At 37.8% G+C, this 26,521-nt stretch overlaps 1 protein-coding gene, 2 long non-coding RNA genes and 2 pseudogenes across 4 annotated transcripts in view; 2 read left to right on the top strand and 3 right to left on the bottom strand.

Moving 5' to 3' along the window:
• The window catches only part of LOC149108030 (uncharacterized), a 46,686-nt gene extending 36,715 nt beyond the window's left edge, over positions 1-9,971 (bottom strand). Inside the window, exon 1 of the long non-coding RNA XR_016209027.1 lies at positions 9,331-9,971. This is a non-coding gene — a long non-coding RNA (uncharacterized LOC149108030). The remainder of the gene's footprint in view (positions 1-9,330) is intronic.
• On the top strand, positions 4,742-6,321 carry LOC110065943 (uncharacterized). Its single transcript, XR_016209028.1, has 2 exons — positions 4,742-4,815; positions 5,912-6,321. It is a non-coding gene; the product is annotated as an uncharacterized LOC110065943 (long non-coding RNA).
• A 678-nt stretch (positions 9,972-10,649) lies between the features above and the next one.
• On the bottom strand, positions 10,650-12,578 carry LOC149108029 (adenosine receptor A3-like; annotated as a pseudogene).
• A 2,927-nt stretch (positions 12,579-15,505) lies between these two features.
• LOC110065945 (MAM and LDL-receptor class A domain-containing protein 1-like) overlaps positions 15,506-26,521 on the bottom strand; it is a 36,795-nt gene continuing 25,779 nt past the window's right edge. The window contains exons 21-27 of the mRNA XM_089295556.1: positions 24,559-24,696; positions 24,014-24,255; positions 23,019-23,379; positions 20,662-20,753; positions 20,251-20,351; positions 19,351-19,734; positions 15,506-18,725 (exon numbers count right to left, since the gene is read on the bottom strand). Coding sequence (XP_089151682.1) covers positions 18,317-18,725; positions 19,351-19,734; positions 20,251-20,351; positions 20,662-20,753; positions 23,019-23,379; positions 24,014-24,255; positions 24,559-24,696 — 1,727 coding nt within the window. The 3' untranslated portion in view covers positions 15,506-18,316. The remainder of the gene's footprint in view (positions 18,726-19,350; positions 19,735-20,250; positions 20,352-20,661; positions 20,754-23,018; positions 23,380-24,013; positions 24,256-24,558; positions 24,697-26,521) is intronic.
• Positions 20,842-22,548, top strand: LOC149108028 (zinc finger MYM-type protein 2-like; annotated as a pseudogene). The gene is made up of 2 exons (XR_016209003.1): positions 20,842-21,521; positions 21,607-22,548. The product of XR_016209003.1 is annotated as a zinc finger MYM-type protein 2-like (transcript).

Below are 26,521 nucleotides of genomic sequence, written 5' to 3'. Positions count from 1 at the left end.
TGATCAGCGGGTGAAAGGTATCATGCGGACGTCTGGGGAAATAGACTTCCGTTTCCGTCTAAAACTAAAAATAACTTTAGTGGAATCGACATATCCCAGCCAACGCCCTCAATGTCCCTCTCTGTCCCCCCATTTTCTCTTGAAGTGAGCTAGAAAAAATGTAAATGTTTACTGCTAATCCAACTTTTTTCAAATTCACTATCTTTCCCTATGCGAACAACTGAATATGACTGAAGAGTCGGCTGAAGATGCAAATGGAGGGAAACACGTGGAGATCTGCTGGTCAACACATTGCTGGCTCAACTATTATGTAACGCAATTCAACGCTGGCGATCGAGAGAGATACAGATTTAGTCAGAACAACATGTATTTTAAAAAAAGGCGGATATATGCCGGCCAGAAAGTAGATAAATGTACTTATAGAGATTTGTAGAACATTCTGAAAGCGTTTCTTTACTGAAGGGATGAACAATTTGTCGGAATTCTGAAAAGTTGTCAGGTCACGCTACAAGTACTTCCCGGAGGAAATTTTCGATGGTGATAGCACGTGGTAAGTGACAGTAATAATACAATTGCAGTCTTTTCCTCTAGAATTATGCATGGTTGAACCAACGAATTTGTTAGAACTGCATTTCCTTTTTAGTCAGTAAAGGAAGATTTCCTCGTTATGTTATTTTTAGCTTGTGCAAGTTTATGTTGCTGCACACTAGCTGGAATGTACTTGTCAACAACAACTCGGCATGTGACCCTGAAATCTCCTCAGGGCATTATAAACAGCACGACGTCTTGATAATAAACAGCTGAACGAAAGACTGAGAAGTGTTTTATGCCGTACGAAAGCCAACAGTTGATTTTGCGAGCAAATCTCAAAATAACAAACGTCAAATCACAAACACTGCGATTTTACTATCGATATTTTGGTGACACGTATCTCTAAAAACGCGTAATCTTCAATTTCTTCTCAAAATCTCGAAACCTTTTAGCCTTACTTTTCCTTCTGGTGCAGCTTTCTTAATAAACAAGCTTGTAAATGTCGATTTATTTTCTTTAGTGGCCGCTTTTGCCAGCATTGTATGATGGATAGGGTTAAAGTAAGCTTGTTTTAGTGCAGTTTTCAAGTGGCATCCGAAGCGAAAATACGGCAGTGCCCAAAGATGTTTTAACTGTTTTTTAAAGATAAATGATCGATGGACAAAGGAACGTTGAAATTAGTGTCATACCTTTTTGGCAAGGGGAGATATTTTACCTTAAAAGCGTCAAATATTTGGAAGGTCTAAAAACACAGTCACGTATTGATGTCCACTGATTGACAAGCGGCTGATCAGATAGAGTGTCACTTGGTTCTTGCATTTAGTATAGATATACCAATACGTGTACAAAACCTGGTAGCAATCTGTTGAATACAGTTGATCTGAGAGCTTCATACATTTTGCCTATATTGAGGCAATTTTCTTGACAAAAATCTAGTAAAACCAGGGGGGGGGGGTGACCTACCTCCCCCCTCAAAGATCCAAAACCGAATTCAATGTGTCTTTCTGAGTTTTGGGGTAGACCCTTTATACTGGCTAAGTTTCATTGAAATCGGTGAGATGGCATGTAGCAGACTTGCCTGGTGCACCCATGGACACGCTCTTAAACCATCAATATACAATAACATTACTCTTCAACTACTTAGACAAAGATTTACGAAACTGTTTACTACAAGTACATTTACAGCTTTTTTTTTTTTTTTTTTTTTGTGAGAGGAATATAATAATCCAACGATACCAATCAAAATGTTTTCAGTAGGTTATTAATCTGAAAAAAAAGTAAAAAGTAAGAAAATAATGTTAGCAAACCAACAACATCGATATTACAACGAAATAAACACCAGAAATTGTGAATCATGTTGGAATACAGAGACAATAATTCGTGTGAAATGGTGCAATAAATACTCCAAAAAAGGTTTTCAACTACAAGAACTACCCTTTATGTTTAAACAGAGGTACCAAAGAAACAGTCAAAATTTAAACACTATAAAGAGTTCGATGTAGGCCATTCATCTTTTACTATTTATGTTGACAAGTGCTTCTTTTGCAGAAGAATATATTTTAATCAACCATGAAATTATTGACGAGTATTTAACAAAATATGCATACGTTTTGAAAATCTGGAAAACCTGGCAAGAAATCCTTACTGTGTTAGCACTTTTATCGTGAGATAATCCTTCATCCAGTGTGCTTTCCTGGCATTTTACTGTGCACTTAATGGCGTTGGAATAATGGCTATGTCATTAGTCTCGAGAGCGGCGAAATCTATGCATTCAATCTCTTGTTGAGCAAAATATTAAATATTCTCGAAGATGAGATACATGTAGCAGCAACAAGCAGTACTAGCTAGAATCAGACTTATGTATATTTCTGTTTTACAGAAAAACGTTTTGTTTTATTATTCAAAACTGAGTGTTCAAGCTGCAGAATCAACTTGGTTCTCTTGACTATAGCTTGGTTTCCATCACTTCCTGTTCAAACGCCTGTTGAGGGTCACTAGGATCTGCTCTTAATGTTCTTAGCTGTGTCGCCGGTGTCGAAGCCAGATTCATGTTATTTCTACTTTTAATATCTATTACGTTTATCACCGCTTGCCTTCCAAAACAACACGAAACCAGAGTTCCTCTAAATTCAGGAATTCTTAATGCGTACACAACTGGATTTACAATTAAAGGAGTTGGAATAATTCATTATATATGATGACAAGCAAAAAATATCTCCAAGGTATCGAGACACCTAGTGTGTCCAGATCAATCAACAAAACAAGAGTAGACACAAACAGCAAGGTCCTTGTTAAGCGTTTGTTTTGCGAGGCTCTGTTTTGTTATTGTGATGTGCCACTCCGGTGTTGAAACTTTCTGCAAATGCTTACGTTAGGACAGGATATGATTACTGTAACAGTTAAAGTGTATGATGCCAAAACATACAGAGAATATTTGTATAAACCTGAGAGATTGAGTGTTGCGTAGACAGAGGCATAAAGGAAAGATAACATCCAAACCGGAAAAATAACAAGGCGGTATGTCCGCACTGTTAGCTTTCAGTGATTTAAAGGGCAAATATATGGTGTAAACTCTTTCGGCAAATATGGAGATTGAAGAAGTTAAAGAAGCAACAGTCAAAATGGTATCACTGGTAGCGAAGAAATAATCTTAAAGCACGCGTTTTTTTGCTGTCCCAAGCTGAAAAGTGTAATCTCCGATTAGGAAAAGATAGCTGGGCAGAGACAGCGCTCCAATCATGACGTCACCAAACGCCATATTGACGGACTAGAAATAAGCTTTTCTTACGAAGATTCTTGTTAAGTACAAAGAGAAGAATGCTGAGCAAGTTTCATACGGTAATGAAGATGGATATTAAGATCAACACACTGCACCATGCGATGCTTTCTGCCTCACGAGCAACAAGGATTGATGAACCAGTTGCATTCTCCGAGCTGCTGTTAGGAGCTGCCGATATGCTGTTCATGTTAAATTAATGATGTAAATTTGATGTGTGGCTATACTGAAAAAGAAGTGTAGGAAGAAAAGCACTTCACTGTAAATTACATAACTTTTTCTTTTGAAAGAGGGCAATCCTCGATTATGAACCCCATCTGAGCACCGACTGAGTAAATGTAAATAGGTAGAGTCACAGTTCCTATCATCAGGTCAGCAAACGCTATTATGATATTAATGATGCAAACAGAACAATGGTGAGCAAGTTTCCCGCGACAGTAAACACAAAGGACAAAATAAAAGTGGTTCAGAATGCAATGCCCTCTCCGTTGGAAGAACAAGTCGCGTTCTCTGAGGTTATATTGTTACCTGCAGTTTTGCTCTTTATATTTTAGTTTTCATGCACTGAACGGTTTTGAAACATGTGTGGTACAAGCATGACGCTGCAAAAAGTGAACACGGGCGCACTTTCGCTTCCTTTATTTTAACGACTAGAATTCGATCTGACTCGATCTGGGTTGACTTGACTCATAATCTTATTTATGCCTGTTCGGTTTTTCTCAGAAAGTTTGCATAATAAATTAATTAATTTTTATTCGGTTCTTTTTTATGCCGAAATTTTTCTATATTAGCGGAGCTCCAGCGGCCCGAAGGGCCGCTGAAAGGAGCCCCATTCCCTAGCAAATTTGGTAACTCATCAAACCGAGAAGATTTGGTTATGACGTCACCGTACGAGCGAGCGAACGAGCGAACGCCGTCCGTACAGACTCTGAGGGAGAGGGAGAGGAGCCTCGCGGTAACGCAAACTGGGGAACCGAGGAATGCCATGTTTTTGGCGGGATTTTTATAGAAAAGAAAACTCATTTCTATTTGTCATGTCAACAAATGATAGCGGAGGTTGATTTAAAGTTTTTAAGATGGGGTTGCACTGAAGCAAAAAACAGAAACAGAAAGCAAGAATTAACAGGCAAAGAAGTAGCGAAGGAGATCGTGAAAGGGAGCGGGCTAGCGCTGGGGAAGGAGGCGAAACAGTACTGAACAATGCCGTGAATTATAGTGGGTCAAGGACTAGAAAAAGGGGATGAAATAATACCGAACAATGCCGTGAAGCAAAGCTAACAAGGACTATAGAAAGGAGACGAAATACCCGATGACTACAGAACCTCTCAAGTTAATTCAGTTCACGCGTCGAAATGTGTGTTTAGAGTAATTACAAAACAGAAAACACAGCGGAAAAAAGTGGTTGATCTATCGAAAAGATTAGATCAGTTTGGTTCAGTGTTCACAACTTTTGCTGCAAGTTTCTGCCTGGAAGATTTACACTGGCCGAAGTGAATTGCCAACTTGAGGTAAGTGACTTTTGTTGTGGCGTTTCCTATGGAAATTATGAAGTTCAAGCTTATTTAAGCTTAGAATCCTTTTTAAAGTCTTCCTTATTTGAAGCCATGCTGTGAGGCATTTTATAAATTACATAGTTTTAATTTCGCTCATAACAATAGCACGTAAGTGGCTTTGTGGAGGTTGTTGTGAGTTACATATTGTAAACAAATCAAGTCTTGTCTCGATTTTCGTCGTCAACTTCCAATTATACCCTCACGTTTTTTTTTAAAAAAACTGTATTTGTAAAGACTGCTGGGCGCGTTTTGAAGTTTTCTCTGTGTTTAGTTGGCACAACCGCTTCCTAGATTACAAAATTTCTTAAACCAAGAAAGGTCAACAAACCATTTTAAGCCGAAGCGAACAGGTTTTGCTAAATTTACTTTTGACGTTCCAATGCGAACATTTACATCTTGCGATTACAAAGTATTTCCTCGTTTAGTTAGTTCAGTTTATTCGGTTTGGCGAAATGCTTGGGGGAATTTCCAGGTGAATTTGGTTGAAGACTGGTAAAGCTACCGCCGATTAAATGAATGCAAAGCTAAATAAAGCCGTCGGCAAAAATACACACTGTGATATTCAGATCTATGCTAAAGCGTGAATAATTGTTAAACTTCAACATTGCAAGCTTAAACGAATTTTCTTCATATATAAATATAACAAATGTATGTAAAAGATATTTTTATGACAGAGAACTGGACAGGGCAAGAACTTCTCCTTCTTTTGTAAATATATTAATTCCTCTCAGCCCTGTCAAAATGTCTGAGGAACCTTCATTTTTGCAACCTAGAGTCCATTATTTTCCACCATACCTGACACAGAAGCTCACCAAATCCTAACAAATAACTAACATGGGTCTATCTCTGACCTTTTATTAGTTTGTACTTCATGATTGCATATTCTGTTATCCTGCCTTAAGTGCTAGAAACAATTTTGACAGAGCCGTTTCAACAGTTTCACTTAAATTGATTTCCAGTTAAACAGCACTACACGTAGCAGTGTTATAATGAGTGTGAACTTTATGGAGGGTTTTAAAGGTTTATTATTATTATTATTTTATGATAACAGAAGACAACAAAATATACATGTGTATACATTATAACCTGATGTTGGTGTTGGTTGTGAATCGCAATTTATATTAGTCATCCTATTACAGGTAAAGAGAAAAAGTTCAGAAAGTTCAGAACGTCTCTTTCACCAGCACACCTGCATTCTACAGGTGCGATCATTGAGTCGTTATACATATGTAGATACATAAACTGGTTAAACAGGGACCGAAAATGGACAAATTTTGATTGAAAAAAACACACACAGAGAAATGTAAAGTTATGAACTTAACATTAAAATCTGACATTTGAACTCCTCCTTTGCTAAAGTTAGTCGCCAGTTAATTGTTATCACTCCCTGTGAATTCATAGAGAATTACCACCTAATGTGGAAGTCCTGTCTTCAAGTGAGGGAAAATGACACTGCAAAAAGTTACAAAAATAGTTACAACGAAATTAAAAAGAATTTTGAATGTCGATCATGACTTGGTGTAAATTGTACATCATGTAAAGGTATGTGGTGAGTGCCAAAGGCATAACATTTCATGTATTTGCCTTTTCAGAACAAATTATATAACAGTGACATTTTAAAAGATGTGATCAGAAAAATAATGAGTATTGTCCAGGCAGTACCAGTTTATGGACGGCATATGCAGACAGTAAGAGGTGCTGTAAGCATTACCAGGTAATTAAGTTAGTTTTATGCTTATGACCTCTTGTACTTGGATTTTGTGTCATTTCGTCACAAGAATAGGTAATGAAAGATGCATTACATGTAGTTGATCCAATTTATTTTCAAAGGCAAACTTAAAAGTCTGCCTATGGTGGATACCGGTTATGTGTAAAGTGAATGTAAAGCAGACACTGTTAAAGATGTACGTGCATGTTAATATTGAATAATCTGAAATTTCAGCGAGTTTGAAAATATATTATATCTATGACAGTTCTGAGATGAGAGCTGTTACATGTACGTGTAAATGACTCATGCTTGATTTTTCACTTGTTATGATTTAGCTGCCAATATGTTCTGTAAATTAATTTAAATAGTCATCTGTTGGTGTGCTACGATATACACCAATATTTAACCAAATAATGTACAGTTTAAATTAATTAACCAAATTATGCTGTTTTCAGTTGACCAACGCTACTACATGTACATTGTAATGTGATGTTGAAGCGCACAAATTTACAAACATGCCTGGTGTCAACTTGTCAAATGTTATGAACTGGCCAGCCAGTCTAGATTACATAACTTTCTGAAAGTTGGCCTTACCAGGTAAGATATTTCTTAAAGCATATTTTGTAATTAATGATTTCTCAGACATTGTTTTCTTCAAGAAAAGATTCATACCCCACATAAAGGTTTTTTTCTTTAAGAGCTCTCTCCTCCTGTTACTTTGGAATTTCTAATGACTGGCCATGAATGGGTGTTGGGTGTGAATATCTTCTGGAACTGCACAGTCAGATTAAGTCAGCAAGAACATCAGTATTTATCCTGAAAAAGTCTGATTTTCAGTTATATGTACAACCAAACAGCCTGGATGGCCCTTTGATTGGGACTGTGCACATTGTTGTACTGCAATGTTCCAGTTTCTTGTTTAAAGCAAATTGCATGTGCGCTCAAAAGCAAGTCGCCAAGTTCATAACAGTTATATATGTTTGCTTTACATCTCAGGACAGAGCCTGCCACTGTGAAAGTTTTGGTACCATCCCCCTAGCATTTGATTCACTACTGTAGACACTCAGTAAACAACTAACAATGAAGTACACTGTATATCAATGAAAGGAATTTCATCTGTTGGTTGTAAATTATTATTGATTTGTCTTTGTATGTTCAGTGGTGTTCAAGTAGCAGCTATACAGTATGATTACATCCCTGTTCCTGTCAGTCAATTTGTGACATTGAGCGTTTTCCCTTTACCAAAAACTTCCGGATATTCCGGTTGGGATGTAAATGGAACACGACTTTTTAGCTCGTTCTACTGGAAATTTTCCGGAATAAACGGAATTAATTCCTGAAAAGGTAGTCCCGTTTTCCCGGTGGAAACTTCCCAATGGAAATTTGTGTTCCATTTACAGATTTCTCGTCTTTATCATCAGTCCCATGCCTTTCGCGGTGTTTTAAGCGGCCAGGCCTCCCTCGGCTCCCTCGTGTTTCAACAAAAATGGCGGCTGATCAGGGTCAGTTTTCTGGAAGCTTTTTGCAAACAAACTTTCAGGGCTACTACGAGTGCTCCGCATGCCACGTTCAAGCGCCAGATCTAGAAAATTTGTTGCCGTTGTGGCACTCCTCCTGTAGCTTGGACGACCCTACACAGACCTTCCATTGTGCCTCTTGTCATTCGAAAATGACTTTTAAACTCATCCAGTGAATTACCAGGCAACGCGTGTTCAAAATAGCCTTCAGTTCGTTGCAAATTCCGTCTCATGAACGTCGAGGTAGCTGAAAAGAGAACTACTGCATCATCTTCTGAATTAATCAAACTTTCTTCCTCTATAGAGACTTCTAACGTCTCGCACAAAAACAACATCTGATGGGCCACATTGGCCTCCATTTTGAATATTTGCGGGAGATTCGAATTCAGAGAAGCGACAGAGAGGGGCCTGTGAACGAATGGGACTTGTGACAAATGGAACGCGCTTTTTCCCAAACGGAAATTCCCGATAGAAATTTTCTGAAAGTTTTCGTAAATGGAAAACGCCCATTCAACCGACAGCCTTTGCCATTCGCAAAGTTCAGTAAGGTTAATTTGTTCCCTAGCGTTGTACAAATAGTGTTCTCTAATTTATATATTATTTCAATCTGTTGTTTGAATGATTGCCTTATAACCCCATGTCCAGCTCTGGTGTATGTAGGATATTGATGTATTGTTTATCCATTTTGCTGTAAATTATCTTTAATTGGTGTGTCAATCAAAACATATCTTGGATATGTTGGCTTTTCCTGACAAATGTACATATGCCTCATAATCTTTGAGTGCGTTTGGTTGTGTAGTACAGACAAAATACACGTACATAATATAACTTACTCATAGCTTACTTATAATTTTTGGTATAATTTATTCATAGCAAAATTAATTAATGGTACCCAATAACAGCTCCTGTAGTCCACAATCTCAGTCGAGAAAAAGACCAAATCGCTTTGGAATTGAATAATAAAATTATTATCAGAAGCCTATGCAAGTATTCATGATCAGCAGCAAAATATCATATTTATCGTTCATACCAGAGTGATTTTGCTTGTACTTATACTTTGAGATATGGTGCAAACCCTGTCAGCAGAAGGAGGCTCCATACCAAAATTAAGATGGCTAACTATCTAGGGGGATCAAGTTAGAAAACAAAACTTTTTAACTTTTTACATAAGTATGCTATTTTGTTATTTTTGTGAGATTTCATTTGGTAGAGATTTGTAACCCCTGCATTTCAGTCATACCCCACAAAAAAAAAAAAAAAAAAAAAAAAAAAAAATGTGTAAACCGTCTTTTGTGCGGGAGTCTTCATGTTTAGTAAGAAAGAATATAATGATTAGTAACAATGTCTTGTCTTTCTCAATAAGAAAGAACAAGAAATGCCACCAAAAAGCACAGAAGACAGTTCTGTTATATGATCAACATGTTTGGTGGCTCCCCTGAAATCCTTGAAATCATGGCTCTATTTTCATCATCACACCATCTTACACCTCAATCTGCTGATGTAATCCTATTTCGAGCTGAAACTATAAAATCGCTCGCAGTTTACCTCACATACATGTACATGTTGGATTATTTTCATTAGTAGCAACATTCCAAAAAAAAAAAAACTGACGAGCTCCGCTTTTAGGCTGGGCTAAATCTATATATTAGCGTTATCAAGACCGATCGTCGAGGACTAATTTAAACTTTGTTCATTAACACTCGGTGCCTCTTTAAGTGATCTACCTTACTTTCAGAGTTGACACAGGTTTTCAAGGCTTTTGTACCCGCATGTGTCATCTTAATGTAGCGGCAGATGTGCTGTTTATTTTTGGTTTTTATGTTTGCATTTTAAATGGCAATGTCTGGTTAATTCCTTGACATGCCGAGAAAATGAGACCTTAGGATAGAATAAATTACAGACGATAGTTTTTTTTAGCTTCTAACATCAATCAATGATCAAGCTGAGAAGTTTATAGAGGCACTTTATAATTTTACTTTAAAGTCGGAGCTTGAAAAACAGTTTTGCCTCATATAAAATTTATAACCTTCAGTTATATTAAAAAATTTACATATAACAAACAAAAAACTATGGTTATGAAGTTAGTGTTAAAAATGTAACTACAAACGTTAACTCCCGGATTACACATCCACCAGGAGTGATACAGAATTAAAACAAGGATGATAGATGTTTTCAAATTATTTTATCAACGTAACGGTAGTGTTACTTTCTTCTGGTAAAATCTATTTGTCAGGAGAATTCGTTTTGATGAATTGTCTTCCAAATTAGTTTAGCTTTTCTCTTTCTCAGAAACCTGTCTTTATCGTTTGTCCATGAGTTCATTTACTCTATTTCTGCAGATTATTATACAAATTATTTTCATGAAATTATGAAAATTACGCCGTTTTGTTTCAATATTAAAATACCTGTTCGATTAAACGAAATGTGTTAGAGAGCGAAAATAAAAAAAAAAAACAAAACAAAACAAAACAAAACAAAAAACAACGAGTAGGCATACTTATAGATAGTGACTTCCAGTTCTGCAAATTAACTTGCAGTTGAACCTAACAATTGATCATGAGCTACAAGCGACCGGCTCATTAGACCACGATTTAAATGACTGACTGCAGTGTTTCAAGTTCGACTTCGAGCTGAAGAGTTTGGAGGGTTTTTTTTTTTTTTTTTTCAGTTAGCCTTTGTCACCGTCAGGAAAAGCATGTCTTCTTGTATTTAACACGCTAAAACTTCAGCATCTCATTTGTTATCAATAGGTCCGATCCACTTACATTCCCGCTAATAGAGCAAGACTAGGGTGTTGACAGAGCCGTTCTTATATCTTCCCAGCATTAAAAGGGCTGGATAGGAGAAGATTAAGGCAAAGCTAAAAGATAGCAAGAGACACAAGCATTGGCAAAAGCTAACAAACTAAAGGAAAGCCGAGTTGCAGTAGTATGTTTCAATTAGCTGCTTGAGGCAACTTAAAATTAGTGGTGGCTGATCAAACTACTTACTCATACTCCACAGAGGGTAAACGTAAAAGTTTGTAATGAACTGACAGTTTTGTCAAACATATGTAAATAGTTCTTTTTCATCAATAAATCTGTAGAATAGATTTTCCCAAAAATTAAACGGGAAGTTCAAAATAAGAAAAAACAAAAACGGAACACATCGTGTAAAAAAAATTAAGAGTCAAAATCTATGAATTGATGATCTCTTTCGCAAAATATTATATTGTAAGATAGCAGTAGTTTTAAAATCAGATTCATGTTCAATACTCTTAAGAACATTATTCAAGCATATATGCTATATACCACGCCAGCATTCGGTTTCTAAAGTTCGGTTTCCATGACTTCCTGTTCAAACGCCAGTTGTAGATCACTGGTCTCTGTTCGTGGTGTTCTTAGCTCTGTCGCCGGCGTCAAAGCGAAAGTCTTCTCGTTTCTACTTAATTTCATTTCAATATTTGACGCCGCTGGCCTTCTTAAACAGCACAACGCCAAGGCTTCTCTTGATTCGGGTATTCTCAATGCGTACACAACTGGATTTGCAAACGAGTTGGAGAAATTTATAACGTTCACCATGTAATAATATTTCCACGGTATCTGGACATCAAAGACATAGATTAAACAGTTGAAAATAACTAAAGGACAGCGAAACAAGAAAAGATGCAAACATCAAGGTCTTTGTTAATCGTTTGTTTAGAGAGTCTCTGTTTTGCTGTTGTGAAGCAATACTTCCGTGTCGAAACCTTCTCCAAATGCCGATGTTACAACCACATATGATGAATATTAGAATCAAGACGTATGGCGTCCAAACATACACAGCGCGTTTGTAGGAAATAAGGGAAAACAATGTACTCAAGAGGGTGGCGAAAAGCAGAGTCAGTACCCACACAGTAAAAATCATAACACGGTATGCTCGCATTGACAGTGTTCGGTGCTTAAACGGCCGTTGAATGGCGTAAAATCTTTCGCCAGATATGAAAGCTGCAGAAATTAACGACGCTTGCGAGAAAAAGATATCAACGATCCTGTAGAAAATTGACAAAGACATCGACCAACCGCCAGTCCAAAGTTGAAAACTTCTCCCAACAGTGTAAATGTAGATAGGTAGCGAAAGGATTCCTAACATTAGGTCAGCAAACGCCATATTGATGACTAGGAGCAAACTTCTCTTACGAAGGCTCCTGTTTACTGCAAACACAACAATGGTGAGCGAGTTTCCCACAATAATAAATGCAAATATCAAAATAAATGCGGCAGACAATGCGACGCCTTCTGCCTTGGAAGGAACACTTCTTGATGAAATAGTCGCGTTCTCTGAGCTAGTTTTAGCTGCTGCTGTTGTGAGATTCATTTTCAGCTTTTAAAACGCCGAGTAAACTTTGCTGATAAAAACGTCTCACTGTTACTGGATAAGAGAAGGTGGAGTTCTGTAATCCGCACTATGTGAGACTGAGGAGCAAGTGGCACATCATGGTTAAATTTGTAGTTTATATTTCACCGATCAAGAGACCAATCATCAGGAGCTAATCTTTCACATGACGTTTTGTTTCTGACATCTGCAACATATGACATGAGCAACTTTATTAATGCAGTGGAATTGTAGAATTAATTTCCTCAAACATCAAACAGGAATTACACAGTTAAAAATAACACATACTGCATCGATCGATATATTAACGATAAGTGTAACTATGTCGAAGTAATTTGCAATTGGAACAAAAGTCTAGGTTTTGTAAAGGAACGTGATTCTTGCGTGATTCTCTGTACTAGTTACTACAGGGACAAGAATGATCCTCCATTGAAATTTTTACAAAGCAGCTGGAATATTAGCTAATTACTAAGTTATTTTTATTCGAAGCATAAACATAACAGGATAGCAGCATGAAATTTTGCCAAAGATGCAAATGTTTTGGAAGTAGTGTTGATCAGTACAAAAAGTAAAAATAGAACTGTAACCAGGATAAGACATATTGGAATAAAAACGTTCTCTGGTTAAAAATATATTAAAAACATAAGCTTTCGGCTATCAGTCTATAGCCTTTAACGAATTAAAAATGTGGCGCGTAAGCGAAAATTTATACTAATGGGGTGCGAACAATTGAGAATAAAAACAAGCGTGAAGAAAGCTAGAAGATAAAATTGTAAATGAGGCCTGATTACAATAAAATAGAATATTGCCTAGGCAACGGTTTTGAGTTAGTCCGCGTCGACGGTTTTTGCTGTGTGCCAAGAATCTAGTGTTTTTCGAACGCGGTAATTGCCTTTGTCAATGACACAAGCATTGTCGAAATCAAAACATCATTTTTTTTGTGAAGTCTCGGAGATAGGAACATTCATGGAGCTGTTTACAGTAATGATTTGGTTAATTTGACAAGTTTTTTTCGGTTGCGATGTGCAGCAAGAAAGAAATTGGGAATTTATGATGTACATACGATGTTACATCGGTAATGGTAAGATAGATAAATAGTAAGCCATAAAATGTTTGACTAAACAAACTACAGTAATCTGACGAGTTTCCAGATTAATGTAGATACTATCCTATGTTTTTTTTTTTGGATTCGTTCTTTGATAAAACGCACACTGTGATTGGTGTGACACGTGCACATGCATAACTACCTCACTCACCGATCACATAGCCCTTCCAACCTCCAAGAGAAATTTTTGCTCAAAAATACTCAAGTTAAGAGACTTTTTCGCATTTTATACGAGTCGTAAGTTTACCCTTTTTACACGACACAACACAACAACACTACTTCACCGAAAATAGAAAGAAAGAGAAAAAAAAAAAACTCTCTGACACATTGAAAGTCTGATTTAATTAAATTGCACTTTAACTTGGTGCCACGCAGTCTTCAAAGAACTTTTGAGCAGTTTTGATACTTTTTACCTTTAAAAATATCGGACAGAAAAGAATGTCATAAAATGCCCATCGAAAGTGTCAAATTACCCTTTGTAACTAAAAAATAATAATATCTCGTTATATTTGCATGCAACAAGAACAAAACAATCATCACCTGCACTTACTATTCTAAACGTTAGAACTGTTTCAAATCTAAATAGTCTTGTCTCCTCTAAAACATTATCCAAGAACTAGAAGCGACAATTCGTGACCCCTAATTGAATTTACTCCTTGTGAAAAACAAAAGTATCAAGTTACCTTTGTAACTAAAAATAAAAAATATCTCGTCGCATTTGTGTACTAGAAGAATAAATATGGCCGTTCTAAACTGTGTCGGGATCAAATCTTCTCACATACCATTTACCTTTGCAACAGAAAATTTGATTGGCTGTTTATAGTAGATCCAATCTGATTGGTGTGACATACATACATCTCTCACTCACTCACTCACTCATCCATTGACCCATCCATAATATACCCGTCGCGCCGACTAAGAGGTATTTTTTTTGCAAAAAATAACTCAAAAATCCAAACGATTTCAAAGTTACAGTTTTTAAAGTAAAGTAAAAAAGTAAGTAAAAAATATTCTTCTTGACAAGGTATGAGAAAATCCGGTTTTTTTTTTTATCCTGCATAGGTACAGGTGACCGTTAGAGCAAGCTGCTCTTAAGTTAGTTTTAGATGTGGCACCCAGTCCTATCGAGGATGTTACTCGCGCGTTGCGTGGATGTTTTCGAGGATGATTTGTTTGTGTTTCGTTCCGTTCCGTTTCGTTTAGTTTCAAAAGAAAGGACAACCTCCAACGCTGTGGGGATGTCTTCTTTGATATTTTAATAACAAGCAAAGGAGCTTTGTCCCTCGATATGTGATATTTCGAAAATTTAATAGGAGTTAAAATAACAGTCGGATATCTGCTGCGCAAACAATAACAACTGAACGAACAGCAGACAAATGAGTAGAAATCAAGTGAACAAACGCCCAAAAACGTTGGGCAACCGAACAAGCAGATGATCTAAAATGCAGGCAGACGCTCGCCACCCAAGCAGCAAAAGGCAACAACGGCAACAAGCGGCAACAACACCAAGAACGCCAAAGACCACTTCGATTAAATGAAGGCTTTATATTCAACCTACGAATGTTGCGAGAATTGAGATTCATCGCTGTCAGCAATATCCCAAAGAGAATATGTAAGACAGGGTCAAATCTCGAGAGAAATTTTAAAAATTGGCCGCCGCTTTAAGAGGGATCACTTTGGATATAAACAGGGCCTATACGAGGGATTCAATCTCATACCTTGATATAAGCTCTTGTTCCGAGTCACTGTGATAAAGTAAAGAGACATCAAAATAGCACCAGAAGTGTGAATTTCCCTAAATAATGAATGGTAGAGGTAAATAAACTCTGTCTGAAAACAGTGATGATGAATTTGTCGAAAAACTAACTCCAATTTGGATCTGTGTGCTAAAAGAAAAACTCAGTACCCGTCTATAATGAATATTGTAAGTGTATTAAGAAACGAACACTTGAGAGCAATAACAACTTTGCAACAACAACTTTATTTATTACTCGTACATTCACAATTTTCCAAAAAAATATAATATTGTATACACTTTACACTTAACACTTTATTATCAAAAATAATTAAGTTATAAAAACTTGACTACGACAACAGCGCGAACCCGCACTAGGCTAATCTAGGCGGGCCACATCTATATTTAGATTAGACCACTAATATATATAGAGGATATTACACGGTGGCGAGAAGATATGAATTTTATGTTCGAGTGGCAAGAACATAAAATTCATATCTTCGAGCCAACGTGTAATGTTCTTTTTATTATATGGAGACTAAATATTGAAACCAATTCAACAAAAGCAAAAGGCGGGAATCGTGACGTCATTGAACGATACGACACTCACAAAGGTGACATAGGGAAATACGCCACTCGGGTCCCGGATGAAGTGGCGTATGGAATCTACGAGTAGTTTAGTTCCCAGTAAAACACTCTTCTGCATATAATAAATATATGTTATTTGCCGGCTGGGAGGTCCGTATGGTGAAAAACTGTGACCAAGGTCTTGATCGAGTCAGAACAAGAAGGGATGGAAACCAAGCTATAGTCAAGAGAGGCGAGTTGAACCTTCAGCTTGAACACTCAGGTTTAAATTATAAAACGAAACGTTTTTCTCTAAAAGAGAAATATACATAAGTCTGATTCTAGCTAGTACTGCTTGTTGCTGCTACATGTATCTCCTCTATGAGAATATATAATGTTTTCCCAAGGAGCTCAACAAGAGATTGAATGCGCAGATAATGACACAGCCATTATTTCAACGCTATTAAAAGGCTGTCTCTGTAAGAACCGACCACTGATTTTACTTCGAAAATCCGATTTTTCTCATAAGCTGGGATTTCGAAGCCCTTACCTAGTCAATCACTAAAATGAGTTTTACTTTATTAAAAATTCCAATTGAAGTTTTCTAGGATTGATTGAAGTTCGGTCCGCTCGACACAAGTTTCACGCCTGCCGAAACTGAAAAAATAGCACATATTGCCGGCGCTCTAAAAGAACAATATTCGCTCAAAAGTCCCAATTCTTTTTTTCAACTATAGATATATCATAGCAGTTTGTTTAGCCATGTTGCAAAGATAATTCAATGTTGTTCATTCAATGGTTAAAAGAGGATTTTCTACCCGTTAAATCGCAAACGCGAAAATAGCTTTACTTTGAAGGCACGTTTTAAAAACGTGGCACCTGTTTAAAACTGCTGAACTACATGAATGGAAAGTTCTTACAGAGACAGTCACGGGATCCGGAGTGGCACATCGCAATAACAAAACAGAGCCTCGCAAAGCAAACGCTTAACAAAGACCTTGCTTTTTGTGTCTATTCTTGCTTTGCTGTCGTGGCTGCCTCTCATAAGCATGATTGATTTGAACACACTAGGTGTCTCGATTCCTTGGAGATATTTTTTGCTTGCCATCATAATGAATTATTCCAACTCCTTTGATTGCAAATCCAGTTGTGTACGCATTAAGAATTCCTGAATTTAGAGGCTGCAGAAGTTAAAGAGGCAACCGTCAAAATGGTATCACTGGTGGCGAAGAAATAATCCAAAGGCATGCTTATCGTTGCTGTGCAAAGCTGAAAAACGTAATTCCCGATTAGGAAAAGATAGCTGGGCAGAGACAACGCTCCAATCATGAGGTCAGCAAACGCCATATTGATTGAAATAAGATTTTGTTACGAAGATTCTTGTTTGGTACAAAGAGAAGAATGGTGAGCAAGTTTCCTACGACAATGAAGATGGATATTAAGATCAATACACTGTACCATGCGATGCTTTCTGCCTTAGAGGCGACAAGGATTGATGAACCAGTTGCATTCTCCGAGATGCTGTTAGCTGCTGCTGATATGCTGTTCATGTTGAATTAATGATGTAAATTCAAGAGCTAGGGTGTAAGGATTTGAAGTGTGGCTATGCTGAAAAGGAAGTTTAGGAAGAAAAACACTTCAAAGTAAATTATGTAGCTTTTTCTTTTGAAAAAAGGCAATCCTCGATTATGAACCCCATCTGAGCACCGACTGAGTAAATGTAAATAGGTAGAGTCACAGTTCCTATCATCAGGTCAGCAAACGCCGTTATGATATTGATGACTAGAAACAAGTATCGCCCACGAATTCTCTTGTTTAATGCAAACAGGACAATGGTGAGCAAGTTTCCCAGGATAATAAACACAAAGGACAAAATAAAAGTGGTTCAGAATGCAATGCCTTCTCCGTTGGAAGAACAAGTCTGAGATGCGTTATTCGTCTTCCTAGGTAGATACTGCCGATAATCCGACGGATAACAATGTTGGTTGGGACAATAGCCCTTTTCATGGCTAGTTTTTCTCATTTACATTATAATGTATCCAACGTGAATACGAGGCAATTTCGGACTAAGACTACAAAATAGCTTGAAATTGCCTCGCATACATGCCAGATTTTATTGTAATGCAAATCAGCAAAGCTAACCGTGAAAACGGCTATTAAGTACCAATCACCTTGTTGAGCCTATCCGTCTATTTTATTGTTCAGGGCCGGGTTTCTGGAAAGCCGGTTAACGCTAAGCGAGTATTAAAAGTTAAGGAATTATTAAATTTCCTAGTAAAGAATTGAATTTCACTGCTTATGTTTTGTGTATTTTGCGATTACACAAGCTGAAAACTGAAGAACAAACAATATAATAAACAGAAAACCTCACCGCAAAGTTACAAAACTAAATTAAAATGCTTGCTAATCCTGGGTTAGCTCTATCGGGCTTTGAACAGCACGGTCCTGGTCTTCTGAATCCCCGCTTAAGATCACTGGTTAGTTGGTGGACCGTTGGGCATAATGCCCTTTCTGTTGTTATCTGCCCGGACTTCTGGAGTCTTAGTATCACTGTTGAGTGACTGGTAGATAGGTGCAGCATCTCCGCTGTTGATTGGCTGGTAGACAGGTGCAGTAGCTGCAACGTTAAGTGGTTGGAAAATAGATGCGGTAGATTCCTCGGTGCTGTTCTCTGCTCTGGCATGTGGAAACGTAAGGGCCACAGAGGAGTTGTTTGTATGCGGTGCAGGCGGGTTACGAATTGACGTATAGTAGTGCTCTTGGGGCTTCATATCAGGTGCGTTATCACGGTTCATTTTTCTGGCTTGCTCTCCAGAACTGATATAATAGGCATCGTTGTTGTAACTGTTGTTGACTGTCTTGTCTGTTATTTGCCCCTTGCTGTAAAAAGCAAATAAATAAGTAAATCGATCGCTTGAAAGAATGTTGATTGCCCTCTTGTTTCCTTACATGAAGTATTTTTGTAGATACGCCATTAAAATTGAAATTAGACCACGCCCAGTGAGTATTTTTAGTGATCCTGTATTAAGCGGCCGGTTCGTTAATTCCCGAGTGTGGTCGATATATAAACGTTCGACTGTATTACAATTGACAAGCTATTAACATTATTCAGCAACTTAGTCCGCATATTCTTTTTTCCTTTTTAACGAAAATGAGCTAGTATTGCGATGTCATTTGTTCAGCGCTATAAGCGTGCATTCGTCTTTTCACTTTGTTTTTACCCAAAGGTGTCAATTAAACAATCATCCTTGAAAAAGTGCAAACAAGAGCAAAAACACCACCGCCATTTTGACTAGCGTTCTGCTACTAAGTGATACTAAGAAAAATATATTCTGCGGTATTGTAAGGCAAAGGGTGTATTGACGTTGAAAACACTGGCATAATATTAGATAGATATCAATCAACAGCGAAAGAGAGCAAGTGTTTTTTGGCTATTCCATAACAGAGAATATAAGCATTTAACTGAATTAATTGAGTACCACTCGTTTTGTTTGATGTTCTTTACCTTTTCCTTCCCTTGCAACGAAGCACGATACCGATGAGAATAACGATCAATATGGCACCCCCCACAGAAGCTCCTATAACAATGGCATGCTTTGATTTTGGCTCCTCGTCACTTTCTTCTGTCGTTTCTGTAGTGGAGATTAAAGGTTGAACGCTTAAGATGGTACCGCCCACCGATCCTCCAATGCTCGATGTATCACTTTCCACGATGGCTTTTAGGACGTCTTTTTTTATGGCAGCATCCGAGAACCCTTGGGGATGTTGTATATAGAAAGCTAACAAGGCGATTTGAGAATCACTAGGTGACTGCTTTGGATAATCTGGCAGAATATGAACCAAATCGCTTGTAAATATCACATTGTTGGACGATCTCCTTCTACGAGAACTGAAAAAATGAAACAAAACAAACAAAATTGATGAAATAAATTTTTGGCACTAGGAAAAATTATTGCATAGTTATCTTAACTAGAGCCTTCTCCAGTCTATATAGCTACTCATTGTTGTTTCCAAAAAAAAAAAAGAAAAAAATTGTGTGAGCTCGAAACCAGCTGTTACTGGGGGTATGGAGATTATCATCACGCTATATTTCCTTGAGAGCTTCAAGTGTAAGCAAACAACTAAAATGTGTCTCAATGCTGTTTGTTTTCTTTTTTCCCATCCCATCCCTCTTGGTATTACTTACCTCATGAGATAAAATTGACGAAGAATTGACCAAGAATTCAGACCTTTACTTGCCCAGGCTAATACAATACTATACAACTCATCTTCACTCATACATGTACATATATGTACACGAGCAAAGTGCATGTGTTTGAGAGATCGTGCTGTTAGGGCTGTAGTTTGTGTTTTTACTTGCGTATGTTTGTAGATATTGTCTGATATTGTCTGATATTGTTTTTACCTTGATTGAGTTAACTGGCATCGCATTTCGTCAACAGCACAGTAATCTGTCGCTGCCCTTGCAACTTCTTTCTTAAAGTCACTTTCCATTTGTTTGTTCCACTAATCAAACACAAGAGAGGAAAAAGAAATGATGATGTTGACGTTCTTTGCGAGTAGTGTCCGGAGTCGTATTCCAAGGTCTTAAAAGGTCCGAGGAGATGACCACTACGCCATCACCTTAGTATATTATCTATATTGAACTGTGCTAACACGCGCCAGAAACAGTAAGTTTCTTAAAAAGCTGAAGGCATTGTAAAGAGAAAGTGCAAAGGTTTCCTGTTTTCGCTTGAACTTTATAATTCATTTCCCGTTTATATCTTGATGTTCCAGCAAAACATTATAATAGCAAAAATCACCACAGTAACGGTACCTTTTTGATATCAAGACCTTGAACTTCCAAAATGACTGATTCTTGCCTTTCCTCTAATGATGGTGTTTGAGGAGTTACACTAGGAGAGTGGTCTAGTTATTAAGAAAATAAGAATCAAAACAGAGGTAATAGATCAAAAACGAGTGCGAGTTTTTCATCAGGGGTTCCAAACACCGAGAAACAGATGAAAGTACGACGCCGAAGGCGGAGTGCTTTTATTGTTTCGAGGTGTTTGGAACCCCTGATGAAAAACGAAGCACGAGTTTTTGAGCTGGCTTCTCAAAGTAGCATGAGAATTTTTTTCGAAGAATAGGTAATTAGTAGGCGTGCTCAATAGGCTATTGTCTGTTTTTTATTCATATGGTAAATGAAATGAATCTTTTATATGCGGCCATGTGGGCAAGTTTTAAAGGTTGAATTTTTAATAAATTAACATTATGCCGCGTGATGGAGATCGAGTGGAGATCAGAACGTTTTCGAGTTCCAAAAACCTCTTCTCAAGAAAATGTTTTGGTGAATGATGCTGTTCCAGTTTCAACTAAGTATAAAAACAAGTGGGCTGTGAACATTTTTGCCGAATGGCAGAGGTTGAGAGAGGTTAAAGTTCCGGTATTAGATTGTGGCGGTCTCTTCAAGGACTACGATTTACACAATGTTACCGCTGTGAGTGTAGATATTGCTGGAATGGACGCTCTGTCGCTGAACTATTGGTTGTCAAAATTTGTGATGGAGGTAGCTAAAAAGTCCGGTGAAAGATACCCTCCGAAGTCTGTCTATGGTATCATTTGTGCCCTCAAGCGTTATTTGGAGGAGAAAAATGGATCAGAAGCTTTGAATCCTCTGGACGCTAGTGACAAAAGGTACTTGACAACTTTTAGACCGAATTGGTTAGTAATTTAAAGTGCACTGTTTCAGGACTTTAATTTTGTGGGTTATTTTTTGAAGGTTTGTCCTTTTCCGACGTTGCTTAGATGCCGAGATGAAGAATGGCGTTCGAGACGGGCTTCACATTAAGTGTAAGAAAGAGGAAAAGGAGTTTGTGAGCGAGCAAGAAGAAGCAGTATTCTGGCAAAAGAAATTGCTGGGAACTATATCAGCTAAGTCGTTATTGAACACGATCTATTTCTACAACGAAAAAGTTTTTGGGTTGCGGGGGGAGATCACAGAAATATTGTTGTAAACAACTTTGAAATTGGTCCAAATTTTATTAAGTTTGAAGAAAATGCCTCTAAAACTTATCATGGAGGTCTTTGTGATCTAAAGTATGTGCCGCGAGTGGTCAAGCACGTTTGTCATTCTATTGAGGAAAAGCACGAGCCGTGCCTTGTTGAGATATTCAGATTGTATGTAGGGTTAGTTGAGACTCATGCAAAGGAAGTTACTGCATTTTACTTTAAGCCATCAAAAACTAGGTTCGCATTCGATAAAGCGCCCGTAGGCATCAACAGCTTGAACAAGATTTTGCCTGACATGTGCGACGCGGCAGGCTTTAAACGCAAAACCGCTCACAGTTTGCGCGTTACTTGTGTTTCCTCCCTGTTCAATTCTGGGGTTGAAGAAAAATTGATTCGCGAAAGGTCGGGGCATCGTTCTAATGTATTGTTGCAGTACGAAAAGCCTACAGAAGAAAATGTGTCTAAAGTTTCAAAGATCCTAGGTCCAAGTGTTGTTAGTACAACTACATGTTTTACCACAGAGAAACAGGATCAATCTTTAACGGATGTTGTTTTCCAGAAAGGAAAATTCAAAAACTGTACAATTAATGTAACGATGTCTAAGAAGGAATAATATGTTGCTGTATTGTTGTTGTAAGCAATGATTTAAGCGGGAAAAATGCTGTATTTAGAATTATAATTAAGACTGATTAAAATTCAAGTTTCTTGATCAGTGTCTTGATCAGTTTTTGAACTAATCTACCGTGTGTTGATCGGTATGTTCATTGGGTATCAACATACATGCACCTGACCCAATTGATGCGAGCTGATTGGGTCATCAGCTCATGAATAATTAATGAGTTTGAGAATGATAGTTAAAATACTAATCTTGAGGTAAAACTATGTTGGAGCAATATGTCTTTTCCACAAGACCTCGACATACACATTTATCATCTGAACCAAAGGTTGCTATACACGAAACCATGAAATGTTGTACAACCTACTTCAATGTTTTTCTCGCTATAAAAGTGCTGAATCTGTGAAATTTCATAGCATGCAGGGCAAGCAGTTTGCTTGCTGCCTGCCTGCTGTGGGACAGTTATTAATAACAGGAAGTCAACAAAAAAATACAAACAATTTTAAAAGCGGGCGTATCAAACATTTAGTATAAAGGCTTCTAACAAAATTGGAAGTTGACAATACCTGACAAAACAGATGAAGACATGGACGGCTTGAAAGTTGATAAACCACTCAATAGGGAAGCCTTGGAAGTCGGCAGCTCTGAAGAAAATGAAGGCTTGATAGTGGATGAGTTGAATGTCGATTGACTTGAAGACAATGAAGGTTTGATAGTGGGGAGACTAGCCGTCGATAGAGTCGAGGTAAAAGAAGCCTTGTCAGTGGAGAGCATTGGGTATACACTTGAAGGCAGTGAAGGCGCAGGCGCAGATGAAGAGGGGAGAGCTGGAGTTGCTATTTGCTCCTGACATTTTCCACTGGTAATTGAGACATCATCAATAGCTATGTGACTATGAATAGATCCTGCTATTCCTTCAAACGTCACCTAGATGATTTACACAGGAATGAAAAAAATATTTTCCCAGTCAGGATGGCAACAAATGTGGCGTTACTGAAGTTAAGGAGGACGAAGTAAAAAGAAACAGAGTTAACAAAAAATGAAAAAAATAAAAAAAGCAACAGCAACATGAGCAACAACAACAAAATTGCGACAAACGTAAAGGTAAAGGGGACTCTGAACGGTCAATGAGTTGTATCTGACTAGGAATCAAATAGGTCTCGAAAAGGTATTGAAGTAAAAAAGAACTCTCAGAGCGGCTAATCATCATCATCATGATTCGAAGAAGAAGAAGAAGAAGAAGAAGAACAACAACAACAACAACAACACAAAGGACATGAACAGCGATAAGAAAAAAGCTTAGCGATCAACACAATCAGAAACAACACTCCATGCTAGTGACCGTTGCAACAACGATCCCTTAAGTAGACTTAAGTTCTATCTCGATATAATTATAGAAAAAAAAGAGTCGATCAAGTTGCTCTGTAGCTATCCCAGCTGAAAATTTGTTGCAATGTGATGGCTGCGATGGTCGAACATTTTCTCGGTGATAGCAGCGGTGAGTCTGTATGATCTTGTAAGATAACACGTCCAACGCGCACACCATGTCTACTAAACTTACAGTGTTATTCAAATAAATGGTTCTCTCCGCTTTAATCCAGTTGTCGCCATGGTTTCCTGACATGCTGAACACTTCTGTGTTACCGCTGAAGACTATAAGAGTTCCCATTAGGCTGTCGATGAATGCAAACATGTGATAATAGAACTGGAGACAAGATGGTTCTCCATTCCCAGATACAGAGAGCTCAAGCTTTGCGTTGTCGCCGGCGGACTGCAGCAAGGTGTAGGTAAACATATAATATCCTGTGAACGTAAGCGGCATTAATCGCCCATCAGAAAATAGCACACAATCAACACATTACCACCTCTTTACTCATAATTTCGTTGTTTAGATGTTAACATTTACATAGAAAACAGAACAAAGAAGTTGAATGGCCACTTCCCTCTATGAGATGTGCTCGCAGGGAATCATGGATGTTGTCTTCATCATCTTAGACTGGATATTTGTTTTTATGAATACAGCTACTATGATTCCCTGGGGGCGCGACTCATGGAGAGAATTGGCCGTAAACAATCATAGAGATAAGTGCAGGAAATTTTGCTCACCTGATCCACTTGTGTGATCACCATTTGGACCTGTATAGGGAGATTCTGATCCTGTATGACGAGTCCAGTCAAAGACATCTAAACTTGACTGTCGCCAACCATCACAAAGCCCGATGTCAAAGTCGCAAGATATTGTAGCTAAATTGGAAATATGAAAACACCATTATGTCACTTTTTTTTTTTTTAACAGCACTACGATGGAGTCGTTTTCAGTTAAGTGTCGTAAAGCGAATACCAAAGTTAGCCAGCACTCTGGCTAATCCCTATTAAAAGACAGACACAATCCAGAGAATCAATCAAAACTCGCAGCAAATAACCGTTATTGCAGTTGAGTCTGCGGCCAAATATTCGTTTGTTTCAAGAGCAGCTTCGAAGCTGCTTCCAAGTCTAGTTGATATGTAGGCGATCGCCTACGTATCAACTAGACTTGGAAATAGCGAAAAAAATCAAATTTCTTTAAACTCGCCCAGAATGAAGCCCTACGGACACTAGTTACAAAAATATTGTTTTAAGTTCGATAAATCAAAATTTTTTTTTTCCGCAATTTTTTCGTTTCGATGCCCCAAATCGGCCAAAATCGATCGAAAATGAGCGGCATATTCAGAAGCTCGTAAACTCAAAGCAAAAACCTTCATTTCAAACTGATTGTACGTCGTATTTGTACTTCCTTTCTTGTCTGTTTAGAGCTAAATAGATCGCAATTTAACTAGAACTAAAATATTTGACGAATTTTTTTAAGTCAACGACCCAGGACAGCTTAACAAGAGGTCTACATTTAGCCTATTTTCAAATGGAAAAAGACGTTCTGGTACACGGTTTTTTCCAAAACAACTAGTTTGGTCTGAAAGAGCATTGTTTCTTCTTCAAAATTAGTGAAATAAAATTTTTGGGTAAATAAAGTCGCGAGTGCCGAGATAGCGAACTAAATGCAGCACTTCTTCCTGAAAACGTGACCTTTGACCCAAGCGTAACGAAACCGATTGCTGCAAGAAAACCCGGAAGAAATGCAAACGCTTCGTTATTTTGAAACAATTTCTAGTGATATCTCTCCGAAACCATAATTGCAAGAAACTATTTCCAGATATGAAATCTTACAGGGTCAAACAAGGAGCTAAAGGGCGTATTTTGACACAATAGCTTTGTTTGCTGAGAATTGACTTGAAGTCAATTCCAGTAAAATTTGCAAACTTGAAGCATGATAGCTGATATTTACCTGAATATTTATATTTATAGCAGAGTCGTCTTCTTGGATTCACCTTCAAAAAAAGCTGGATCCAGAGTTGGAAACCTCTAAAAGAAGAAATGGTTAATGTTCCGTGACCTGCCCGCTGCTATAAATTCCATGCACATGCCGACCGCATGTTTGTCGTAAAACCAACTGAACTCCACTGACAGTTGCCAAGGGCAACTCCAAAATAGACAATCCCCAAAAATGTAAAGCGAAATTGGCTGTCTTCATGAACAGTTAGAAGTTAGAATCAATTTCCATTACCTTTAAAAAGTGCTTGATTTTATTTGTTTCCGTCAACTTTGTTCACTACTCTCACGTTCGAACACCGCGAATCGGTCACGCCAAAACAGTGCAGATCGTGCAGACTGCAGACACTTGTTTGAGTCTTTCATTTTGACTCATTTTTTTGGCTCTAGTTACAAAATAGTGTTCAATATATCTGAAAGTTTGTCATTTATCCACAGGCCCCACAAGCGCAGTATTTGACTTTTGATTCAATAGACAAACGCGTACAAGACTTTCTATGGGAAACTTACTCAGTCTGCACGGTCTGCACTGTTTTGGCGTGACCGATACTACGCAGTTTTCGAACGTGACAGTATCTACTGAGTGAACAAAGTAAAATCAAGCACATTTTTAAAGGTAATGGAACTTGACTCTAGCTTCTAACTCTTCATGAAGACAGCCAATTTTACTTTCCGACCAAACTAGTTGTTTTGGAAAAAGCCGTGT

The sequence above is a fragment of the Orbicella faveolata genome, unplaced genomic scaffold, assembly GCF_042242905.1.
Source record: "Orbicella faveolata isolate gen_17 unplaced genomic scaffold, um_ofav_v1 contig_26, whole genome shotgun sequence".
NCBI classification, from domain to species: Eukaryota; Metazoa; Cnidaria; class Anthozoa; order Scleractinia; family Merulinidae; genus Orbicella; species Orbicella faveolata.
The sequence above is the reverse complement of the archived record's forward strand: the minus strand, read 5'-3'. Positions and strand labels throughout refer to the sequence as shown.